Below are 20,957 nucleotides of genomic sequence, written 5' to 3'. Positions count from 1 at the left end.
CCTGGGCAGCTAATTCACTTAACTTCTCAGCCTCAGTTTCCTCATCTTTAATATAAGGATGTTGAATTCAGTATCCCCTGGGGTCCCTTCCAGTTCCAAATTTATGATCTTATTATAAAGCAGTTTTATTCAGTTTTTGATGACATTATTATATTTAAGCCAAAACATGCCTCTTTACTTCTTTAAACTGGTTTTCTTACAGCATTGTTTCCAGATCTTTTGCCATCTTGGTTGCACTATAGTGTGTGTCTTAAAATAATGATATGCATAAGGCTGCATTTTGTATTCTATGAAATATCTGACAGCACAGATCACACTGAGATTTATTCAGGTGCTTTGTATCAGAGTCATATCTAGGGTAGAACAACAAGGGCTTTGTCCCAGGGAACTGAATTTGCATTTACAAGGTAAAATTTCAGTACTTAAACAATATAGAAACATCTGAATTTAGCAACTTTTTAGGAAGAAGAATTAGTCAAACAAGAAGCTATCAAATGGAGAGAGAGAGAGGGGAAGTCAGGATAAGGATCCAGGATTCCTTTTATTTCCATGGAGAAATTGCCTTGCTTTCCCCCAACCCAGCTGAAGGTATATCCCATTCCACTTGTTCCAATTACAGTTTGTCATGATTGCCCTAAGCCCCAAAATAACTAGTTTTAGCTCTGAGCTGTATAGTGCTTCTAAAAATTCAGCCTAAGATTGCATTCATTTTTTTTTTTAGTAACTTGTTGGTTTATACGGAATTTGTCCCATCTTGGAAGATCGTTTTCCCCTTCCCTTTTTACTCCCTTTCTTCCTTGTCCCCTTCCCAAATACACGTTTTGGTCTTTTGCAGGTGAACTTTTAAGGCAGGTGCCCCCTCTGGCCTTTACTTGTTCTAGGTATCTTCTTCAACCTTAAATGAAGGTCTTTGTTGTTGCTAAGTTTCCTCTTCAGAGGATGCTTGACATAAGAGAACCAGCCTTGGAGCTGGCAAAATCAGGCCTTTGACACGTACTGTGTCAAATTGACAAGACTCTCAATTGAAGAGTTATTGATAAGGGTCAAATCAGAACCCAGCCCCTCCCCCTCAATTCATCTTGTTGATTTCAGCCTGTTCCAACCTAGCAGGCTTTTTGTGAAGCTGTTTCATGGTTTGTAATAATAATTCTCTATCTCAGATTGGTATCACCTGCAAATTCTATGAACATGTCTTCCTCAGGTCCACATTTTTTGATGAAATTTTGATTCTTCTGTTTGATGTGTCAGCTATTCTCCAAACACAAGCTCTACTTTCTAACCTTTGATGCTTAGTAATGATATGATTCATTACAGATTTCATTGGAGTTTGCAACTTGGTATAGTGAAAAAGGTGTCTATGGAATCAGGAGACCTGGGTTCAAATCCAGGTTCATATCAGTGATGTCACAGAAAAGTCATGTAACCTTTCTGAGTAATCTTCATTTCTCCCCTTTGTAAAGTGTAAGTGAAGGCAAACTGCTGTAGTCAGAAGAGGGCTGAGTTAAAAGATCTGGGTTCAAATTTATACCTAGTTTAATAGCTATGGGGACTTGGGTAAGTTGTTTAGTCTGACTGGGCATCAGTCTTCTTATCTGTAATAATGAGCAATTGAACTAGATCAGGTCTTAACCTAATCTGTGAACTTTAAAGCAAATTGATAACTTTTAATATAATTCCTTTCCTTTATAGTCCTGTGTTTTTTGTGCATTTAAAAACATTATTCTGAGAAGGGACCCATACACTTCACTGCATTCGAGGGGTCCATGACACTTAAGGTCCCTTTCAGCTTTACATCTATGGTCCACTGCTGCTTCCTTCAGATCCATCCTTCTTCTAGTCTTTTTTTCCATGTAGGATTTTTTTTTAAATTTTATCTACTCTCCAGCCTTCCTGTGAGTTCCTGTAACACTTTGTTAGAATTAATTGCACCTGACATCAGATTCTCATTCTACCTTGTACTTTATAGTTTAATTACTTATTTACATAAACTGTTAGATTGTAACATCCTTAAAGGCAGAGAACACTCTTCATTTTTTTGTCCGTCACAAAGCTCTGCACAGAGGTGCTCCATTAATGTTTGGAAGGACTAAGTAAAAAGTCATACAGTAGGTCACCAGAGCCCATTTATTTACTAATTATTTAGGTATTTCATCAGCTATGTAGTCACTTACCCACATATGCTCATTAATGTGCGTGAAAATGTAAGGAGAGACTAGGATTATATGACTTGATGAAATCAAAGTATACAATATCTACGGCATTCCCCTGATGTACCAGTTTAGTAATCCTATCAGAAGAACCAGTGAGGTTAATTGAGCAAGATCTGGCCTTTTTTTTGAGGGGGTGTTTAATTTTATTTAACTTCTTAAAATTAATTTTTTTTCATTTAACAAGCATTTGTTTTTCCCTTCCACCTCCTACCCCGCTTTGAAAAGAAAAACCAAAACCCTTGTAACAAATACACACATAGTCAAAACAAATTCCCATATTTGGCCGTGTCCAGAATTGTGTGTCTTGTTCTGCATAGTTAGCCCATCACTTCTCCGTCAGTATAGGGTGGGTAGCATGTGCCAGCATTGATCTTCTGGAATAGTGATGGGACGTTACATTGTTCAGAATTCTTAGGTCTTTCAGAGTGGTTTTTACAATGTTACAAGTGGCTCTCTTGGTTTTACTTACTTCACTCTATGTCAGTTTATACTAGTCTTACTAGGCTTCTCGAAAACCATCTTTTTGTTTTTCCTTACAGCACAATAATGTTTCATTACGTTCATATGCATAGTTTGTTCAGCCATATCACAATTGATGGGCACTATTTTTGTTTCTAGTTCTTTGGCTCTATAAAAAAGATCTGCTATAAATATTTTTGTACACAAGGGCCCTTTGCTTCGTAGTAAGTGATTTCCCTAGGTGAAAAACTGCATGGTTTAGGAGTTTAGGGGCTTAGATCCAAATTGCCCAAGTGGCCTTGTTTTCTTATGGCTTTTGATAGCTTGGATTTCTTACTTTGAAAACTCTCTGTTCGTATTTTTTGGGGAACGGGTTTTGTTTTTGTACACTTGAATTAGTTCTAAATACATTTGAGAAATGAAACATGCCTCAGGTCAACTTGCTGTAAAGATTTTTCCTCAGTTCAATCTTTGCCTTGTACTCTTAACTTCAATGGATTTGTCTGTGCAAAAACTTTTAAGTTTTATATAATCAGAATTGTCCATATCATCTTCTTTGATTCTTTCTGTCCCTTGTTTGCTCTTGGACTCCCTTCCTGTATCCATAGAGGTAGTGATTACTTTTCTAAGTGTCTTTTATGCTGTTTGCTTTTTAAGAACTTTTGCTCTGAATATGGACATCTAGCTGTTTGCAGAATCTACATTTTCCCCTCTTTTGAAAGTGGGACAGTAGGTCTTTGTCTTCAGTCTTCTGATCCTTTGCCTGTCTCCCATCATTTCTTAGATTACTAATAATGGTTTTGTGACCACTGCTGTCAGTACTCTAGGGTATAATTTATCTGAATGTGCATATTTTAAATGAGGGGATTGGACTAGGCTGATTTTTAAAGTTCCTTCCATCTCTGGGACTGAGGTGGAGTCTAGCTCTCATGAGCTCTGGAAGTGGTACATGTGTGCAGGATGGTTCGGTTTTACAAGTGTTTAAATCTATGTTGCTAAATTTTTGTGTCCTTTTTTCCCCTCCAGATCAAACTTGGACATAGATCGGAAGCCAAAGATGGTAATTAACATATAAATGTTTATTGAATAAATAAATTAAGCCCTATGGCATGATGGGAAAAGCCTCTGTTCTTGCATAAAGGGAAGGCTTGAGGTGGTCAGTGAAACATAGACACCATCAGATGAGTCCTTACATATTGAGTGTGGCAGAGAAAAAGCCCGTGAAGCTGCTCCCCATGTGCAACCTTTGACCTTCCCCTTTGAACCACTTTTTATTTACTTGCCCTTTCAAGAACATGTTTCCATTGAGCATGTTTGCCCTCAAGCTGCGTTTGTCTGCTTGCCAGTCAAGGATCAAAGGAATAGATAATAATAATCCTGTTTGGAGTTTGATAACGCTTTGGTTTGGAGAGGATGAGCCAGTGTGCCCTCACCAGGCTGGCTCTAAACACGTGGCACAAGAGTAGTTTGAGGGGTGAGGAAAGGGCTTGGAGAGCATTCAGTGACTGCTTTAACACTTAATGCACCCTTGTAGGGGTGGGAGTGGATGCTACAAACATTTCAGCTTCAGGAGGGACCTTTGGAAACAACTCTTGGAGCCTCGAATTTGCTTTTTCTCTGTATTGTGATTCCACTTGGCACGATATTCTAGGAGTGAATGCTGACCCCTGGAAAAAAATAATGACCGAAGCCCTCACATACCATAGCAGGGTTTTGGGGGCTTTTTGTTTGCAATCTTTACCGGCAATGCATGTGCTAGATGCTACCCCCTGCTGTAGCAGAGAATAGGAAACAGGGTTTTCTTAATTTCTTTTTTTCTAGCTTTCCTTTTCATTCCTTTTTAAAACAGTATCTCCAGAGGATGTCATTAGTAGAACATACTCTCCTAGAGGATAAGAACTGTTTTTCTCTTTTTGACTCGACCCCTAGTGCCTTGCACATTGTTTTGAATTTAATTGATTGCAGGTTATTACAGACTTAAGTTAAGTGCCCTTCTGGGTATTATGAAAAAATTTATCCCAGTATATTAGAATGTGTGCCCACAAGGAGAGTATAATTTAAACTCCTATTCCATACAAACGAAGCATCTCAAATAAATATATGTTTAACTTCCCTATCTCACAAAGGCAAAAGACTACTAAGACAGAATGTTGTATGCATTTATCAATTACAGTCACTAACTTTTTAGAATATTTATTTGGGAGTTTTTTTCCTTAATTATTTTTCTTTGTTACAAGGAAAGGTTCACTTTTGAGGGGGAAGGGAAGAGTTTCTAGAAATCACTGTGAAGTTAGTATTTTCAAAGTTTCTTAGATTTGATTCCATCACTTAGGTCTGTGGGGAAGAGCTCCTTAGGAGGAGGAGTAAGGAGTAGTGGGGGGCTAACGGGAAGAAGAGGGGAAAGGATTGGAAGTGGAGATCAAAGAAAACTGACTGTCTCCAGTCTGAGGAAGTGGTTGAAGGGACATTTCCACCTAAATAAATAGTCAGGATTTTGTTTTGAAAAATCTCTCTGGAGCCATCCTGATAAATGAAGAGGCTGAGGTTGCTTCTATTTCTCTGTTTAAGTTTTAAGAGCCCTCCTTTGTTGTATTTTTCAACTCCCTTTTTCTTTGGAGATTCAGATGGATTGGTGTGCTATAATGGCAGGCCACAGTATGGATGACAGGGAAAATGAGAGGAAAAAAAAGTGCTTGAGCCCCTTTTCCACATATCATGCTTTTCCAAGGTAACAAGGTATGACTGGCCACTACTAAAGCAGGCTCCCACAAAGAAGACCCCATCCCAATGACTGCACCTCTTAATCTTGGATTTCTACCTTTTGCGCTATTCATATAGCTCCCACTTTTCAGCAGAGGTCTTGATCATAAGGTCATAAGATGCCTCAAGTTGAGTTAGTGCTATTGCTTACTAACTTTTAATTATATCTCTGTTTCTTAAGCTAACAACTGTAATTTAGAAGTAGAAGAGAAAAGTAAGCACATCTTTTGGTCAGAATTTAAAGGTTCATATTGGACTTGTTTAGAATGTGCTTCTTAGATGTCAAGATACTTATTTTCCCATGCTTAGAGGAAAGTATGGTATCTCAGAAATGTTGGCTCTCACTTTACTCTTTTGCAGGTATAAACAGAACAGCTTTGAGGGAAATAAAATTACTTCAGGAACTAAGCCATCCAAATATTATTGGTGTGAGTACAGCCTCGCTGAAACTTGGACTTTGGGTGCCTGATCTTTTCTGAAAATACATTGGGAGGATGTATAGATTCTTTGGGGGTAACAAGTTGCTGCTTTGTTGGAAAACATTAAAAGTTTACTAGCCCATAAAATATTATTCACTTTGCTATAGGTTTCATTTCTTTTACTTCATAGGTAATGAAATAACACTTTTCTGGCCCTGGGTGGGTGATTAAATGTTGGGTTTGATGGCTTTTTTTTGCTCTTTGGGGGAGAGGGGGAGGAGGAGAGTGTTTAGTAACCATTTTGATGCTACTACCTGCCTTCATAGCAGTTTTCTACTTATGCTAAAGTACTTTTTATGAATGGGAGTCTAGAAAGAAGTCAATTCATAATTTCTACATGTGGGGGAAAATAGAAAGCATAAGAACTAGTGTATAATAGCCTTGCTTTTGGAATAGCTAATTATAAAATTTGAAACTGCCTAAGCAGATAATGCAATAAAATGAACTCATGTAGAGAGTTTTCAGTACTTAGTGATTAACAGAATAGATATGAACTGGCTCATAATCTGTGTTCAGTGTTTAATTTCAAAAACTAAATCTCATTATTAGTGTGTGTAGTACATCGATAAGAGCATAAGAGTAAGAAAAACCTTTTGTTGTTGTTTTCAAACAGCTCCTTGATGCTTTTGGGCATAAGTCGAACATTAGTCTTGTCTTTGACTTTATGGAAACTGATCTGGAGGTAAGAGTGACTCAGGACACCTGGAGGAAGCTGATTTGTCTGATGTCAAAAGGAGGTGTAATGTTCTGTTTGTGCTTAGGAACGTACTGATAGAGGAATGCCAGGTTAATCATACCTTCACGTATTCTGAATCTGTAACACATCCGAGTTCTTCAAATTTCACTCCTCACCTCCTTTATCATTAAGTCATCTCAAGCCACAAAAACTATTGATGTGGTTTAATTTCCTTCTTTGGGTTAAGTGGGGTACAAATCTGACCTTTCACTAGAAGTACAAAGCTTTTATTTCCCTTAAATCATCCTTGTAAGAGATAGTCACAGAAACTTTATGACATTTGTGCAGTGTTTTATTCAAAGAAAAATAATTTCTATTATGAAAGTTTAAGCATATGCTATGAAATTGTTTCATAGGTCATAATAAAGGATAATAGTCTTGTGCTCACACCTTCACATATCAAAGCCTACATGCTGATGACTCTTCAAGGACTGGAATATTTGCATCAACACTGGATTCTACATCGGGTAAGATATTAGCTGTCACAGCCAGTATAATTCCCCTAGGTGTGGTGGTCTTGTATACATGGCAAAGTTAGGCTTTGTTATACATGGAAAATATAAGGGACCAATAAGTAGAGACCAACTTTATCATTTGAGTGCTATCCCTCTATTGCTGTATTTGACAACCATTCAAGGCCTGGCCCTGGACACTCCTAGTCATCCTTCTTACCGGGTGTCTTCTGCTGATTCGTATTTGAATTTCCAAGAGGTACAATGCCAAGGTCTCAACTCCTAAAAGTATAACTTAATTCTTTGTAATAGTGTAGGGGCCTGGGAACTGGGCTTATGACTTCATTAGATTAGGACACGCTGACTACCAATGTAAATTAGCACCTTCTCTGCCACAGATAGTCTTAGAAAATTGCCTAGAGCATTGAGAGGTTGTTATTTTCCCAGGGTTACAACAGTTCACATTATGTGTCAAAGGCAGGCCTTGAGTCCAGGCCTTCCTGGCTTTGAGGCCTGCTTTCTGCCCACCACTTCATGCCATCTTAATGATTTAATATATGTAAAGAATCACCTACTCAGCTAACAACCATTTATTAAGTGTTTACTATGTGTGGGCACCATGCTAAGCCCTGGAGATACAGATAGAAGCTGAAAACGGATTGGCCCTGCCCTGAAGGAGCTTATATTCTAATGGAGAATCCCCCGAATCAAAGGGAGCTGAAAAGTTTGGGGGGAGGAGCAGAGGGGAAGGTACTCTTCAAAAAGCCCCTGGAGAGGAGTGAAGACAGGGTTGGCCTGGACTCCCCCTTAAATTGAAGCTTCCAGGAGGAAGCAGCCAATTGTGGGGAGAGGCCCAGGAGCAGAGAGTCCTTTGAGATGGCAAAAGTAGTCCAGGGGTGGAATGAGCATCCAGGGTGAAGAGATTTCTTTCTATGACTTGATAAACAAAGGTCTGTGGAGATGAGCCTGGAAGATCTGAGCACCATGCCAGAGGCTGGGACAGATGAAAAACTTAGATTAAGATTGTCCTTGCCCTTATGGAGTTTAGTCTCGTAAGAATATAATATTGCAGTTCAGGTGGCACTGATAACAATATTACATAAATGCTTTAGTTATGAAACAAAATACTTCTTTCTTACTTTCCCACTGTCTCATAAGGGTGTCCTAAAGCCTAACTCTACCATGAACTGGACAGTTTTTTTTCCAGCAGACTTCTAGGGACAGGGAACCTGTGGCCTTCTAAGTCCTTGGGTGCAACCTTCTGAGTCCCAAGTTTTACAGAACAGATCGTTTTATTAAGGGGATTTGTTTTGTGAAGTTTGGATTCAAAGGGCTCCAGGTCCCCCCCCCCCCCCCCTGCTCTCCACTCTTTAAAATCATAATATACTAGAGAACCTTATATCAGACTTAGTGTTTATCAATTATACTAACCGCTGACATTTATACAGTCCTTTGAAGTTCACAAGGCACTTTATACACGTTATCTTGTTTGGTCCCCATAACCACCCTATGAGGTAAGCAGTACAAATATCTTTCCCATTTTACAGATGTGGGAAAACTGAAGTTGAGAATGGTCATTTGCCTGAATTCTTATAGCTAGTAAGTAGCAGGTTCTGGACTTCGCTACGTCTAACCCTCTTTCCTCTGTACTCAAACTGCCTCCCCTTTCAGATATTCTGAAGTCAGTGTAAGTTTTGCGGATATACTTCATACTGTCAGAGTTCTTATAGTAATCACAAAACAATGAAGTATATTGGTTAGCTCCACCACATGGGACAGCTAGGTGGTGCAACAGACAGGGCACTGGCCTGGAGTCAGGAAGATGTGGCTTTAGACGTTTATTAGCTATCTCAGGGTAGTCAAGTCACTTAACCCCGTTGGCCTCAGTTTCTTCATCTGTCAAATGAGCTAGAGAAGGAAACAGCAAACCACTCAAGTATCTGCCAAGAAAACCCCGGATGGGGTCACAAAGAGTCAGACACGACAGAAACAACAACAGCCACAAACAACATGGGACGGTAATTAAGGAACACTGTAAATTCCCAGATTTCAACTAAAGATCTTCACTGCATATGGAAAGACCAGTCTAAATGAGTGAAAATTCTAAAATACCTTTAAAGGAAACCATTCTTTTGTTTTTAGGGACAATAGCTCTAGACATACCGTTGTTACTCTAGTAGAAGTCCTTTGGTTTTTGTTTGGAATGAGTATTAACACAGGTTTTTAATTAGCAAGCTGTTGAGGTGTAACGCGGCTTCTTGAGCACTTGAGAGCAGCAGCTTGTTGTATTACACATCTTAAAACTTTCTCTTGCCATTGTTTTAATAGTATTGAGCTGCTAATACTTTTGGCCCAGATAAAGGTGTTAGTGTGCTTCTTTTCCAGAGTATCTCAAGCCTGGAATTGGTACGATCCATACAGATCTCACCTGTAATGGCAAATATATTTGCTTAATATCATTGTAATGTTTTGGCTCTTTTAAAAGTCTAGCTAAGCTAGCTAAATTTATTATGGTTATAAATGTTAATTTTCCCTCCTTTTCTTCGTAGGATCTAAAACCAAACAACTTGCTGTTGGATGAAAATGGAGTTTTAAAACTGGCTGATTTTGGCCTAGCTAAGTCATTTGGGAGTCCCAATAGAGCGTATACACATCAGGTTGTAACTAGGTATGTTCAAATAAATGACTGCAGGCTTACAAGTTGTTCCTGCCTCACTGTGGAGGTGACAGAGGCTAGTAACGTTCCTGGGGATTTAAGGAGAGCTTTGAAAATTATTTTTCTGTTTCTTGCCTGCCTCTTGCTAATAGACTTGGCAGAATTCTAAAGAGTAATCATTCTTTATCTGGGAATAGGGTCAGCCAGAGAAGAGAAAAGGAAAAACGTGATAATGGTACTTAGAGCTGCTGCTAAGAGATAAAAGGAAGTCTGGAATATCAGAAATGGGTGTTAACCACACAAATTATGGTCATAGTAACCTCTGAGGTTAGTCCAAAGCTGCGGTGAGGGGGATTGTCCCTGACTTGTAATATGGGTCTTTGAGGAGGGACAGAGGCGGCGCGGGAAAGGACTGTATGCTTATGGCCTGCACATGTTATGGGGAGGGTAGAAGAGTTCTTGTCTTGTGTGGCCACTGGGTAATGAGTGTATGGCATCTGCTTCTCTGAATGAACCAAGTTGCATGAGACAAAAAAGTACGCAAAAGATTTGAAAGATTCGACCTCACACACGGGTGCCCTCTGGACAGAGGAGGAAGAGGCCTGTGACTGGACTACAGTGGAGGCTTGGCCAGCTTTTGCCATTTGGGATAACCGGGCATGAAGGCTGCTGCTTATCTTCTCTCGAATACCTGGAGAGATGTCAGAGACGTTGCTTTTGGATACTGTTGTAAAATATAAGTGCTCCATCTAATGGAGGGTTAGCCGCCTTCAGGATTTCTGCCCAGAGCCCATTGCTGAAACCTGAGCTTAAAAACTACTTTGTATGGGAGTGATGGCAAACTCGTGGAAATGAGGGGCCATAGAGACCCCTGCAGGCCGTGCATTAACTTAGTTTTAGAAAATGTAATACTAGCCATCTTTTATCGTACTTTTATTTATTGGGTTAAATATTTCCCAGTTACATTTTAATCTGGTTTCCGCTGCATTCAGAAGTGTTATGGGCTGTATGTTTGACGCCTCTGATGTAAAGGATTGGGCTGGTGCTTCAGGACTCTCTTTAAAACGATGTCTTATTACCATGGCTGTGCATCTGCCTTGTTTTTTAAACATAGTTCAAAACCCTAGTTTAAATCTTTCATGTAAGTGAACCTTGCTATTAAGGGTACTGAAGGTTATTTAGCTTATAATGGCAGTTTCTCCTCCTATCCAACATCTGTTATGTAACTTTCCAGTTCTCTCCCTCAGTTTACCCTCATGCTCCTCTGCAGATCTAATCTCTGAGACTTTAATTGTCCTGTTCCATCGATGGTCTCATCAGAGCTGGTGATGTGCTCAGCACGACCACGTGGGAGGGACTCAAAGCTTTCTGTGGTTGTCATTTGCACTCGTGCCCGACTCGCCATGACCTCGTCTGGGGTCTTCTTGGCAAAGATATTGCAGTGGCTTGCCATTTCCTTCTGCAGCTCATTTTACAGATGAGGAAACTGAGGCCAACAGGGGGAAGTGACTTGCCCAGGGTTTGAATTCAGGAAGATGAGTCTTTGTGGTTCCAGGCTCAGCACTCTGCACCATGGCGCCACCTAGTGGTCCAGTGTAAAAGTAGTCTTGAATATACCTCCACTTGTAAGCGATGGATAATGAAGTTTTCAACCAGAATTGTGGGAGAAAAAATGTAAACTGAAGGAATGAATCTTTTCTGATGTTTTCTGTTTCTCCTTTTTAACATGTCAGAACCAAAAATGACAACAGATGAGCAAGACGTGTTTTTGTGTTTGTTTTTTCATTTTCCATTGATACCATTTATATGTCACCTACGTTTCCCAGGGCATCCCTTCTAACAGAGAGTAAGAAAGCAGGGAATAAAAGTTCAGCAGAACTAATCAACGTGTTAAAAATTGTAGCATTACACATAGCGGCCGGATGGCACCGTGGGCGGAGTGCCCGCCTGTACTCGGCAGGCCTGAATACAGATTTGGCCTTGTACGCTTACTGACTATGTGGCCCTGGGGGAAGTCAGTTAACCCCTGTTTGCCTCAGTTTCCTCTGATGTAGAATGGAGATAATAGCACCTACCTCCCAGGGTTATTGTGAGGATCAAAGGAGATAATGATTGTAAAGTGCTTACCACAGTGCCTGGCGTGCTAACTTATTACTGTGCCACGCCCATAGCCTCTGCCAAGAAGCCAGGAGAAATACCTTCTCATCTGCCTTGCTTCAGGCCTAGGTTGGTCATTAGAATTTTTCAACATTGCGTTTCAATCATTTTGTTGAGAATTCTCTTCCATTACAAAGTTGTGTGTGTGTTGTTTTTCCGATTCTGTTTATTTCCCTGAGTATAAATTCACATCTTTCCGTACTTCTCTCTTTTTGTCAGTCATTATTTTTCAGCACGATTTAACTTCATTACATTCATGTACCACACCTTGTTCAGCCTTTCCCCAATCAGTAGCTCTCTACTTCGTTTCCAGTTTTTTATTGCAACAAAAAATGTTGCTATAAATATTTCGCTATATAGAGGCATCTCTCTTTTATCCTTGTCTTCTTTTGAATAAATACCTAATAGTTGGTAAATTATTCTTGATCTAATTCATGCTAATTATTCATTTTCAAAGTGTCTTATGTCAGTTGGCAAGATTCTCATTTAGTGTTCGTTTGCATTCTCAAGTCTTTTTCTGTTAATTTGTCTGAGGATGCTAACTGAATTGTTGTTCCCAATAGCTGAGGGAGCCTCACCTATTAAAAAAAATGGAGTTAGAAAAAGAGGATTTGAAGGTGTGATATAGTTCTTTGAAGAGCTGGGAATATTGTTAAGATGGCCTATTAAACAACCTCTTGCCAAAGAAAGTTAATGAAGATAATACACCCTTCTAATAACATTGATGGCTGAATTTCTTGTTAACTTCTTTGTCTGTTCTTGCAACTTACAATTAGTGTATCTTCCTTATTTTAAGTGTAGTCAATGTATAAAATTTCTAACGTGTACAATCGAAAAAAACAAAGTGAGTTCATTATAAATGATCAGGGTGGCTCCTGCCCTGGACGTCGTCATGTCCCCCCAGAAAGGAAGAGAGGAGCACAGTGGTGTGGTGGAAAGAGTCTACATAGACGTCACAGATTCTCGGTTCTAGTCTTAACCTTGACGCTGATTAGTTGCTTAACCTGGGACAATTCATGGGGGGAGTAGATTGGATTAAGACAAAGTAAAGTGTCTTCTAGCTCTGTCACTGTGTTCTAAAATTCTGGCTGGCACAGCAAATGGACTACGAGGCATGGCATCAGTAAGACCTGAGTTCAAATCTGGACTTAGACGCCAGCTGGGTGACCATGGGTAAGGCCCTTACCCTTTGTCTCTGTTTTCTCCCCTGTAAAATGAAGATAATGAAAGCACCTACCTCTCAGTGTTGTCGTATCAAGTGACAGAATGTTTGTAAAGCACTTTGTAAACCTTAAAACGCTATGAAGGTTATGGTTGACTAAGCATGGAGTCAGGGCATTTCTCCAGTAAGGGAAGCATTACTGGGGTTCTAGGAAGGGGTGATTTTTGAGAGTAAGGGTCCAGAGTCAGGGAAATATTTTATTTTTCATGGCTCTTCTGTTGGACAAAAATGCCCAGCATGTTATAGAGCTGGGTCTTCCTTCTCCCTGCTCTGCAGCCTTTCATAATCCTTGGAGGTGCATTGCTGATCTTACTATAGACATAAGTGACAAAATGATGTATTTTACAGAAATTTCCTTTGTGATCTGCTTTTTGGAAATGCATCTGTTCTGTAAAGCAGTTGTGACCTGTGCTGTTAGGATGTAACTAGGGAAATCAGCTGTAAATTTTTCTTTGGTGGATTTTTTAAATACTTTTATTGTAAGAAAGCAATATTTCTAATTCTTTCTTCAGATGGTATCGAGCCCCTGAGCTCCTCTTTGGAGCTAGAATGTATGGTGTAGGGGTTGACATGTGGGCTGTTGGCTGTATATTAGCAGAGTTGCTTCTGAGGGTAAGCCTTGAATATACACACACTTTATTGTATTGTATATACCTTTCCTTGATATTAACATAATGAGCATTTTTTTATTGTGACCAGAAATGTAGAAATTTTTCCTCTTTAAGAAAAAAATGAAATGTCTAAGTTAAAAGATTGATAAGCTAAGAAATGCTTTATAGTTGTGTAATGTAAGTTTGACACCGAAGACCATTTATTTAGTTTTTATTTTATGTGACTATTCTGCAGAACAGTCACATATACTGTATGTTGTATATCTGAATCAGTGTGGACTAAGCATATGTTTTTTAACACATCCTTTGAGGCCTAGCTCAGACTCGTCTCTTCCACAGAAAGAATCCTTCCTGGCTTAGCAAGTCTACACCGATTATTCATATCCTGCCCCACAGCAGCTGCTCGTTGTATCATTCTTAATCATATTTGTGGTACATCAAGGATTTAGTTCTTCACTTGTCTATACCTTGGTCTTAGAGTTAGTATTAGATGTAGGAGTCCCCAGTTCGAAATTCTTCCTATAATAGTACTATGCTGTGATGTTTTGTGTATATACGTACATATATACACACACACATATATGCATATATATACATATACATACATACATACATATAAAATATGATTGTTGCAGGCTTCTCCCACCATTATTCTTAGTGTTATTTCATAGTAATGGTTTAGGTTGTCTCCTTAGTTTTTTCTCTGTCCACAAGTTTCAGCTTCATGTTTAGGGTAACCCTTATCTTTTTGCACTCTAGAAGCTGTTACCTTAGAAAGAAAGAACTCAATTGAATTTCAGTGTAAATGACATTCTAGTCTGATAATCTAATACTAAATTTGAGGTTTTGATGAACTTTACATCTAAAATGGCTTGGTGATAGCACTGAGGTTTGTCTGTGTAGTGACATGTAGCACAGGGGATCATCAGGTCCCTTCTTCCTCTTCCTTATTTTCAGGCCTCCAGGATATAGTCACTTGCTGGTCAGTGGTTGCTGATAAGTGAGATGAGCTGGACTTTGAGCATAGGACATTGGATTCTGAATCCAGGTCCTGTCCACTCCACCACACTCACTGATAGTACTGATCCAGTTAACCGTTTAGGCCTAGGGCGATCATTTTCACGGTAAAGTTTCAAGCATTTTAGGAAGTCGCTGGAGTTGGGCACCTTTGGGACAGTGGGGTCATGTCATGAATTCTTTTTACAGGAAGTCACTCTTACCTCCTTCATTTCTTACAGGTTCCCTTTTTGCCAGGAGATTCTGACCTTGATCAGCTAACAAGAATATTTGAAACTTTAGGAACACCCACCGAAGAGCAGTGGCCTGTAAGCCTTCCTCCGCTCGCTTTGTGTTTGCTGTCTTTGTTGGTGGTGTTATGTCTTAAATGCTGATATCATATGGATTTCATGGCAGGAATCTCGTCTTTTCACTACTACCAATAAGTAGGCACTGTTAAAAGCTTTTTAATCGATCATATTCCTTGTAGTTCTGGGAATGCCAAGGCTACTGCAAGTCTTATAAGGGTTTTTGTTTTAATGGAGACATCTCGATGTTCCAGTAAAGTGCAATAAAATCATCGGTCAGCCTCCGAAAGCAAACAAACAAACAAACGTTCTCTGCTGGAATTACCTGTGGCTTTTCATATGAAGCCGCACGGCCCAAAGAGATGTTTAAAAGACATTTAAAGTGTAGATCATATTTAGGGAATTGTCCCTCTATATATTAAAGAATAATTCCTTTAATTTTGACCCTTTTAAAACTGACATTAACAGGTTAAAATGGTTGCACTCCCAGGATATCCAGGCCCTTTAGAAACCTCTTTTCTCTGTATTCCTGCTTCTGTTCTGGATCTATTTTTGTATTTTTCTTCTTGTTGCCTCAGTGACTCGCTGGACATTACACCTCAAAGTGCCTTTTTGTGGCAAGCAGTGTGGAGTAGTGGATAGAGAGCCAGCCTTGGACCTAGAAGGCTTGGATTTATTTAAGCCCTGTTTCCTCCATATGCTAACTTCAATCCTGCGCAGATTGCTTCAGAGAAGTTCTTTAAGACTGTGAATGGCAGCCTGTTCCATTTCCTTTTCTTGCAAGGAATAGTCACCGTGACTAAGTATTTCAGGAAATACACAGTAGAGGGAGGAGTCTGCATCTCAGGGACAAATCGGGGTGTTTCCTGGTCCCCACTCTGAGCCTCACTATTGAAGGAAACACATTGAAAGTGGAAATTACATTGATAATATGCTTTTGCTCTAAGTAGTCGGTGGCATCTTGATGTTGTAGGTATGTTCTTGACCTTAAATTTATTAGAAGGTTGTAATAGTACAGTCACTGAATAAGAAATTCAATAAACATGTGCTGTGTGCCGGGTGCTAGAGGTGGTTAAGTGCTATTAAATCTTTTGTGATTTAATATATTGCACTCCTTCCCAAAAGCTTTCTCTGACATTAGGCGTAAGTAGAGGCTTCTTCTAAACCTCACTTTGCCTAGACCCGTAGCCCCTCTTTTTCTTCCTAACCAAACAGAATTAATCTGTGCCATTTTTTTGTATAAAATGTAAATTCTGTCTACAATCATTGTTTCTTCCTCTGTATTTAATATATCTAGCGTTGCTTTTTTCTGTAAATCATCAGGTCTGAAGTATAGAAACTATATCTGGTTGATTTAAATATCTAACGTATTGCCACAAACAGATTCTGAAATATTTTTGGCCCCTTGTTCTTTTCCTGTTTCTTTTTCGTATACTTCCGGTTCCTTTATTTTTGTTCCAGACCTGTGACTTTTATTAGTATAAAAGATTCCATATTTAGGCAGCTGCCTCTACCAATACCCATCAGCCACTTCTTTACAACTTAGGACCTTAGAGACTTGCTGAGACACTGAGAGATTTTAATTGACTTGTCCAGGTTAACACACAGTATGTGTCAGAATTTGAATTTCGATCTTCTTAACTTCAGGGACAGATCCCTACACACTAGATCAGGCTGCTTTTCTGTGTCTTTAATAAATATTTAGAGTGCTGAGTTTTAAAAAATTGAAAGCAAATTATTTTGCCAGGAATTACGAAATGGCTTAACATTGTGGAGTATTAATGTAATGGAATATCATTGCATTATAAGGAATGAGGACTATGAAGAATTCAGAGAAACATGGAGAGACTTGTATTAAATGTTTCAGGACAGAGAAAGCAGAGCCAGATTACACAGGAGAAAGTCTGCATGGAGAGGCAGAAACAGACAGAGATCAGTGTTGGCACTCGCTGCACCATCAGAGTAGAAGGGCAGGCCCCTCTGTTCTGGTAACTTGCAGACTGTTTCTTGGGGTGCACTTGGAAGGCAGATTGTTTATGTGTTTGCTTGGAAGACTCTTGTGGCGAATTGCGCTTTTTTTAATGCATTGTTTTTCCTGTCGTTGACTTTGATAATTTCTGCAATCTCTCTAGGGTATGTGTAGTCTTCCAGATTATGTGACATTTAAGAGTTTCCCTGGAATCCCTTTACAACATATCTTTAGTGCTGCGGGAGATGACTTACTAGACCTCATACAAGGTTTATTCACATTTAATCCTTGTACACGGCTCACAGCTGCTCAGGTATTTTAACATATCCTTTAAAGATCATGTTAAGCAATCTGGAGAGAATCTTTAAAAGAGCATTGTATGTATTAAAAGTGTTGGGGAAACATTTTCTTTAATGTACCAGTAGTGGCCATCACACCTGGAAAGTAAAGTTGCCATTTGCAGTATCCCAGTAATATTTTTAAATTTTTGTTTTGGAACTTTGGAGAAAATAAGAAAGTGGGTTTCATTTATATTATATCTTTTGTCACCTACATTAGACCAGAATGCTTGAAACAGTTGTTAGCAGTGCATTTTATGACTGGGTGGAGGCAGGAAGACACTTGCTTTACTGAGATTGTTACACAGGATGGAGCAGGTTTTGCTTGTCCATCGAGTGGCTGAGCTTGGCAGATGCTCCGTTTTAGAGGCTCAGCTACTTTGATTGAAATCCAGGACCTCTCCGTTGGGCACTAGAATTTTCAGACCACGATTGCCAAGAATTTGTTGAATTAATACCAGGAAATATCTATTTAAAAATTGGAAGTGGTATTCTTTTGAGTTTATGTATCTGTATGAAAAGTGTGACTTTTCATTTAGATTTGGACCTGGAGTCCAAAACACGTCGAGAAATAGATAAAAAAGCACTAGAACTGAATCTGGTCTAAACCTGAGAGACCCTTGGACAAGTCATGGAGCCTCAGTTTCCTCATGTGAAATGAAGAAGTTGGATTAAACCTTAAAGTTTCTTCCAATTCTGTGGTCCTGTCCTAATTAAAATGACCACTATTTGCAGTTTCTCTAGTAACGTATTCAGTTTTGAGCACCGTTTGAAACCCTGAATTTTGCAGATTCATTTTTTGAAATATTTAGAATCACACTAAAAATAGAAATGGAGGGATCATGATGGCAAGGTCATTTCAGTGCACAAAGAATTTATAAGCCAGTACTAAGTACAAGCAAAGTAAATAGAGCCAGGAAAACAACGTACACAATTGTTATAACAAAGAACAACCAGGAAATAAATCAAAAGTGACTGTTGTGAAATTATAGAGAACAAACATGACTTGAAAGAAGAGATATGAGAAGACACTCTCAGCCCAGCTCCTTTGTCCACATGTGTTGTACGCTGTACATTTTTCAGGCTTTTTCAGCGTATTGATCAGTTATGATGACTTTCCCCCCCCCACCTTTTTTTTTTGTCTTTAAAAATATCATTTGTTAGGTAGGATGGGTCTCTGAGAGAGGGAGAAACTGGTGAGGTGAAAGATATCCACGAATTTTTTTTTTTATGAGAATTTTTTTTCAGTTTTCAATCATATACAACTTTTCATGACCCCATTCAGGGTTTTCTTGGCAGAGATACTGCAGGGCTTGTCATTTCTTTCTCTGGCTCATTTTACAAATGAGAAAACTGAGGCAAATGGGATTAAGTGACTTGCCCAGGGTCACAGAGCTAGTATCTGTGGCTGAATTTGAACTCAGGTCTTTTCTGACTCCAGGCCTGCCTCTCTGCCCACAGTGACAGCTAGCTGCCCTAACGTGAAAATACGTGCAAACTTTAAAAGCCTCGAGTGCTTCCCTGACTGCCTGTTTAAATGACAGTAGACCTGTTCAGACATGACCAGCTACTTCTTTTTTATTTGAACTGTAATTAAATCTTTGATCTTTAAATGAAACAGCGACTAAAAATTTAAAAATCAAAGGCAGTACCACATCTGTACTTTTCCTGATATTGGTTGATATATCAGGACCCTAATTAGAGAGCACTCATTTTTTTCTGGCATTCTCCACATTTTCATTGAACTGTGATCCCTCAAGTATAGAACTGAAATATACAAAATATTTAAACCTAGATGTAATATACAGCAGAATATACTTTTCTGAGAAAAGATGCCAAGTTCCTCCAGTGCCACAGATTGTGTTTAGGGCTTTGTAAAGAGCTATAAAATAAGCACATTTTCCCTTTCTGTTATTCATGGGATTAGCTAAACTTGGGCTAAGTTTTTAGTTTGGGCTTTTCTTGTACACCTTGTATTTTTAAGGCACTAATAACCCAAGAAATGTTTACACTCCTGTTAGATATGCTTGGTCCTCACTGAAAAAACAAACATGGAATTCTTTGATGTTACTTAAGCATATAATTGTTCAGGCTAGAAAAAAGAGGGAATGTGAGGAGAAGTTTGACTGCTAATTTAAAACTACCTTGGTCCTTCTGGCATTTTTCTTAAGGCATTGAAAACCAAGTATTTCAGTAACCGACCAGGCCCTACTCCTGGGTGCCATCTGCCAAGGCCAAACTGCCCTGCGGAATCCCTGAAGGAGCAGCCCCATCCAGCCATGGCAGCAAAACGGAAACGAACAGATGCCTTGGAACAAGGTAGAAACCCTGAGTTCTTAAGACATAAACGGAATTCCGTATACTCTGGATAGGAAGATGAGTGATGAGAACGATGGTGTTTCTAGAGTGCTTAGACGCTTTGAGCTCTTTGCAGCTGTTAGCTCATTTGACCCTCGCAACAACCCGAGGAGGTCGGTGCTAGTGTTGTCTCCATTTTACAGCTGAGGAAACTGAGACTAAAAGAAGTGAAGTGGCTTGCTTAGGGTTATGTGACTAGTAAGTGTCTTAGGCCAAATTTGAACTTACTGATTCTGATTCAGTGTTTTAACTGCTAATTAGTGTTATTTGCGTTGTTTAAGAAACATCCTAAAATTCTGTGACGTGAATCTTACCCAAGTGTGGTATTTTCAAATCACCAGCACAAAGGATAGAATTTTTAGTTGGGTGTTTTGTTTAGGTTTGAATTTTAATAAAATAGTTTATCTTGAATTTGAATATTCCCCTTTAATTTTAATCTCTTATAATAAATAAATGTGAAAATTGCCTGCAGATGTGCTGGGCATGTCACAAATACTGGTCCATTTGATCTTCACAACGACCCTGGGAGGAAGGCGCTCTTGTTATTCCCATTTTACAGTTGAGGAAACTGAGGCAGACAGGTTAAGTGACTTGCCCAGGGTCACACAACTGAAATGCCTGGAGCTCTATCCACCAAGCCGCCTGCCTGCCTCAGATGTTCGTAAACATTTGGCTTCTCTAATGGTATTCATATTATACTAATTAATGTACATTCATGAAATGCCACAGAAATAAAGTTGGAAGCAAGATGGAATTGTAACTGTTCTTCAATTAATATTTTATTGATGCCTTTTGTTTTTACATCAGTCATTTCAGATGCATGCTCTGATCCCCTCCCAATGACTCTTCACTTCTAACTTAACTATTTGTGAGCTTCACTTGTACAAGTTGAGCAGGACTTGTTATTTATATGCTTCCATTCAAACCGCTCATCATTTACACCTTTAATTGACAAAAAAGGGCCGTCCTGATCCTTTTTGTGTGTAAATTTCCATTAGTGTAATTAGTGATGAGTAAGTGATCTTAGAAAATCTTAATGTGGGGGAGACAATTGAAACTTGGTAACTAGTAAAATTTTTTCTGTTTCTTCCTAGGAGGATTACCAAAAAAGCTGATTTTTTAATTACTGTGAGTACTGGACAGCATTGTGCTGATGAAAATAGGAAAAAAAAGAAATAATGGGTAAAATACTAAACGTTAAATGAATGTTATAAAAAGTGAATTTGTAAATATGCTACACATGTAA

General features: G+C 39.0%; 2 protein-coding genes across 2 annotated transcripts in view; one reads left to right on the top strand and one right to left on the bottom strand.

The window, feature by feature from the left end:
• The window catches only part of LOC140502722 (uncharacterized), a 20,860-nt gene extending 9,703 nt beyond the window's left edge, over positions 1 to 11,157 (bottom strand). The window contains exon 1 of the mRNA XM_072606658.1: positions 11,005 to 11,157. Coding sequence (XP_072462759.1) covers positions 11,005 to 11,157 — 153 coding nt within the window. The remainder of the gene's footprint in view (positions 1 to 11,004) is intronic.
• CDK7 (cyclin dependent kinase 7) overlaps positions 1 to 20,957 on the top strand; it is a 25,112-nt gene extending 4,155 nt beyond the window's left edge. Inside the window, exons 3-12 of the mRNA XM_072606447.1 lie at positions 3,696 to 3,729; positions 5,790 to 5,857; positions 6,522 to 6,590; positions 7,001 to 7,111; positions 9,646 to 9,764; positions 13,644 to 13,743; positions 14,981 to 15,067; positions 17,179 to 17,328; positions 19,525 to 19,672; positions 20,806 to 20,957. Coding sequence (XP_072462548.1) covers positions 3,696 to 3,729; positions 5,790 to 5,857; positions 6,522 to 6,590; positions 7,001 to 7,111; positions 9,646 to 9,764; positions 13,644 to 13,743; positions 14,981 to 15,067; positions 17,179 to 17,328; positions 19,525 to 19,672; positions 20,806 to 20,834 — 915 coding nt within the window. The 3' untranslated portion in view covers positions 20,835 to 20,957. The remainder of the gene's footprint in view (positions 1 to 3,695; positions 3,730 to 5,789; positions 5,858 to 6,521; positions 6,591 to 7,000; positions 7,112 to 9,645; positions 9,765 to 13,643; positions 13,744 to 14,980; positions 15,068 to 17,178; positions 17,329 to 19,524; positions 19,673 to 20,805) is intronic.

Source organism: Notamacropus eugenii, chromosome 4, assembly GCF_028372415.1.
Source record: "Notamacropus eugenii isolate mMacEug1 chromosome 4, mMacEug1.pri_v2, whole genome shotgun sequence".
Classification (NCBI taxonomy): Eukaryota; Metazoa; Chordata; class Mammalia; order Diprotodontia; family Macropodidae; genus Notamacropus; species Notamacropus eugenii.
Note: the sequence above shows the minus strand (reverse complement) of the source record. Positions and strands in the feature narration are given on the sequence as shown.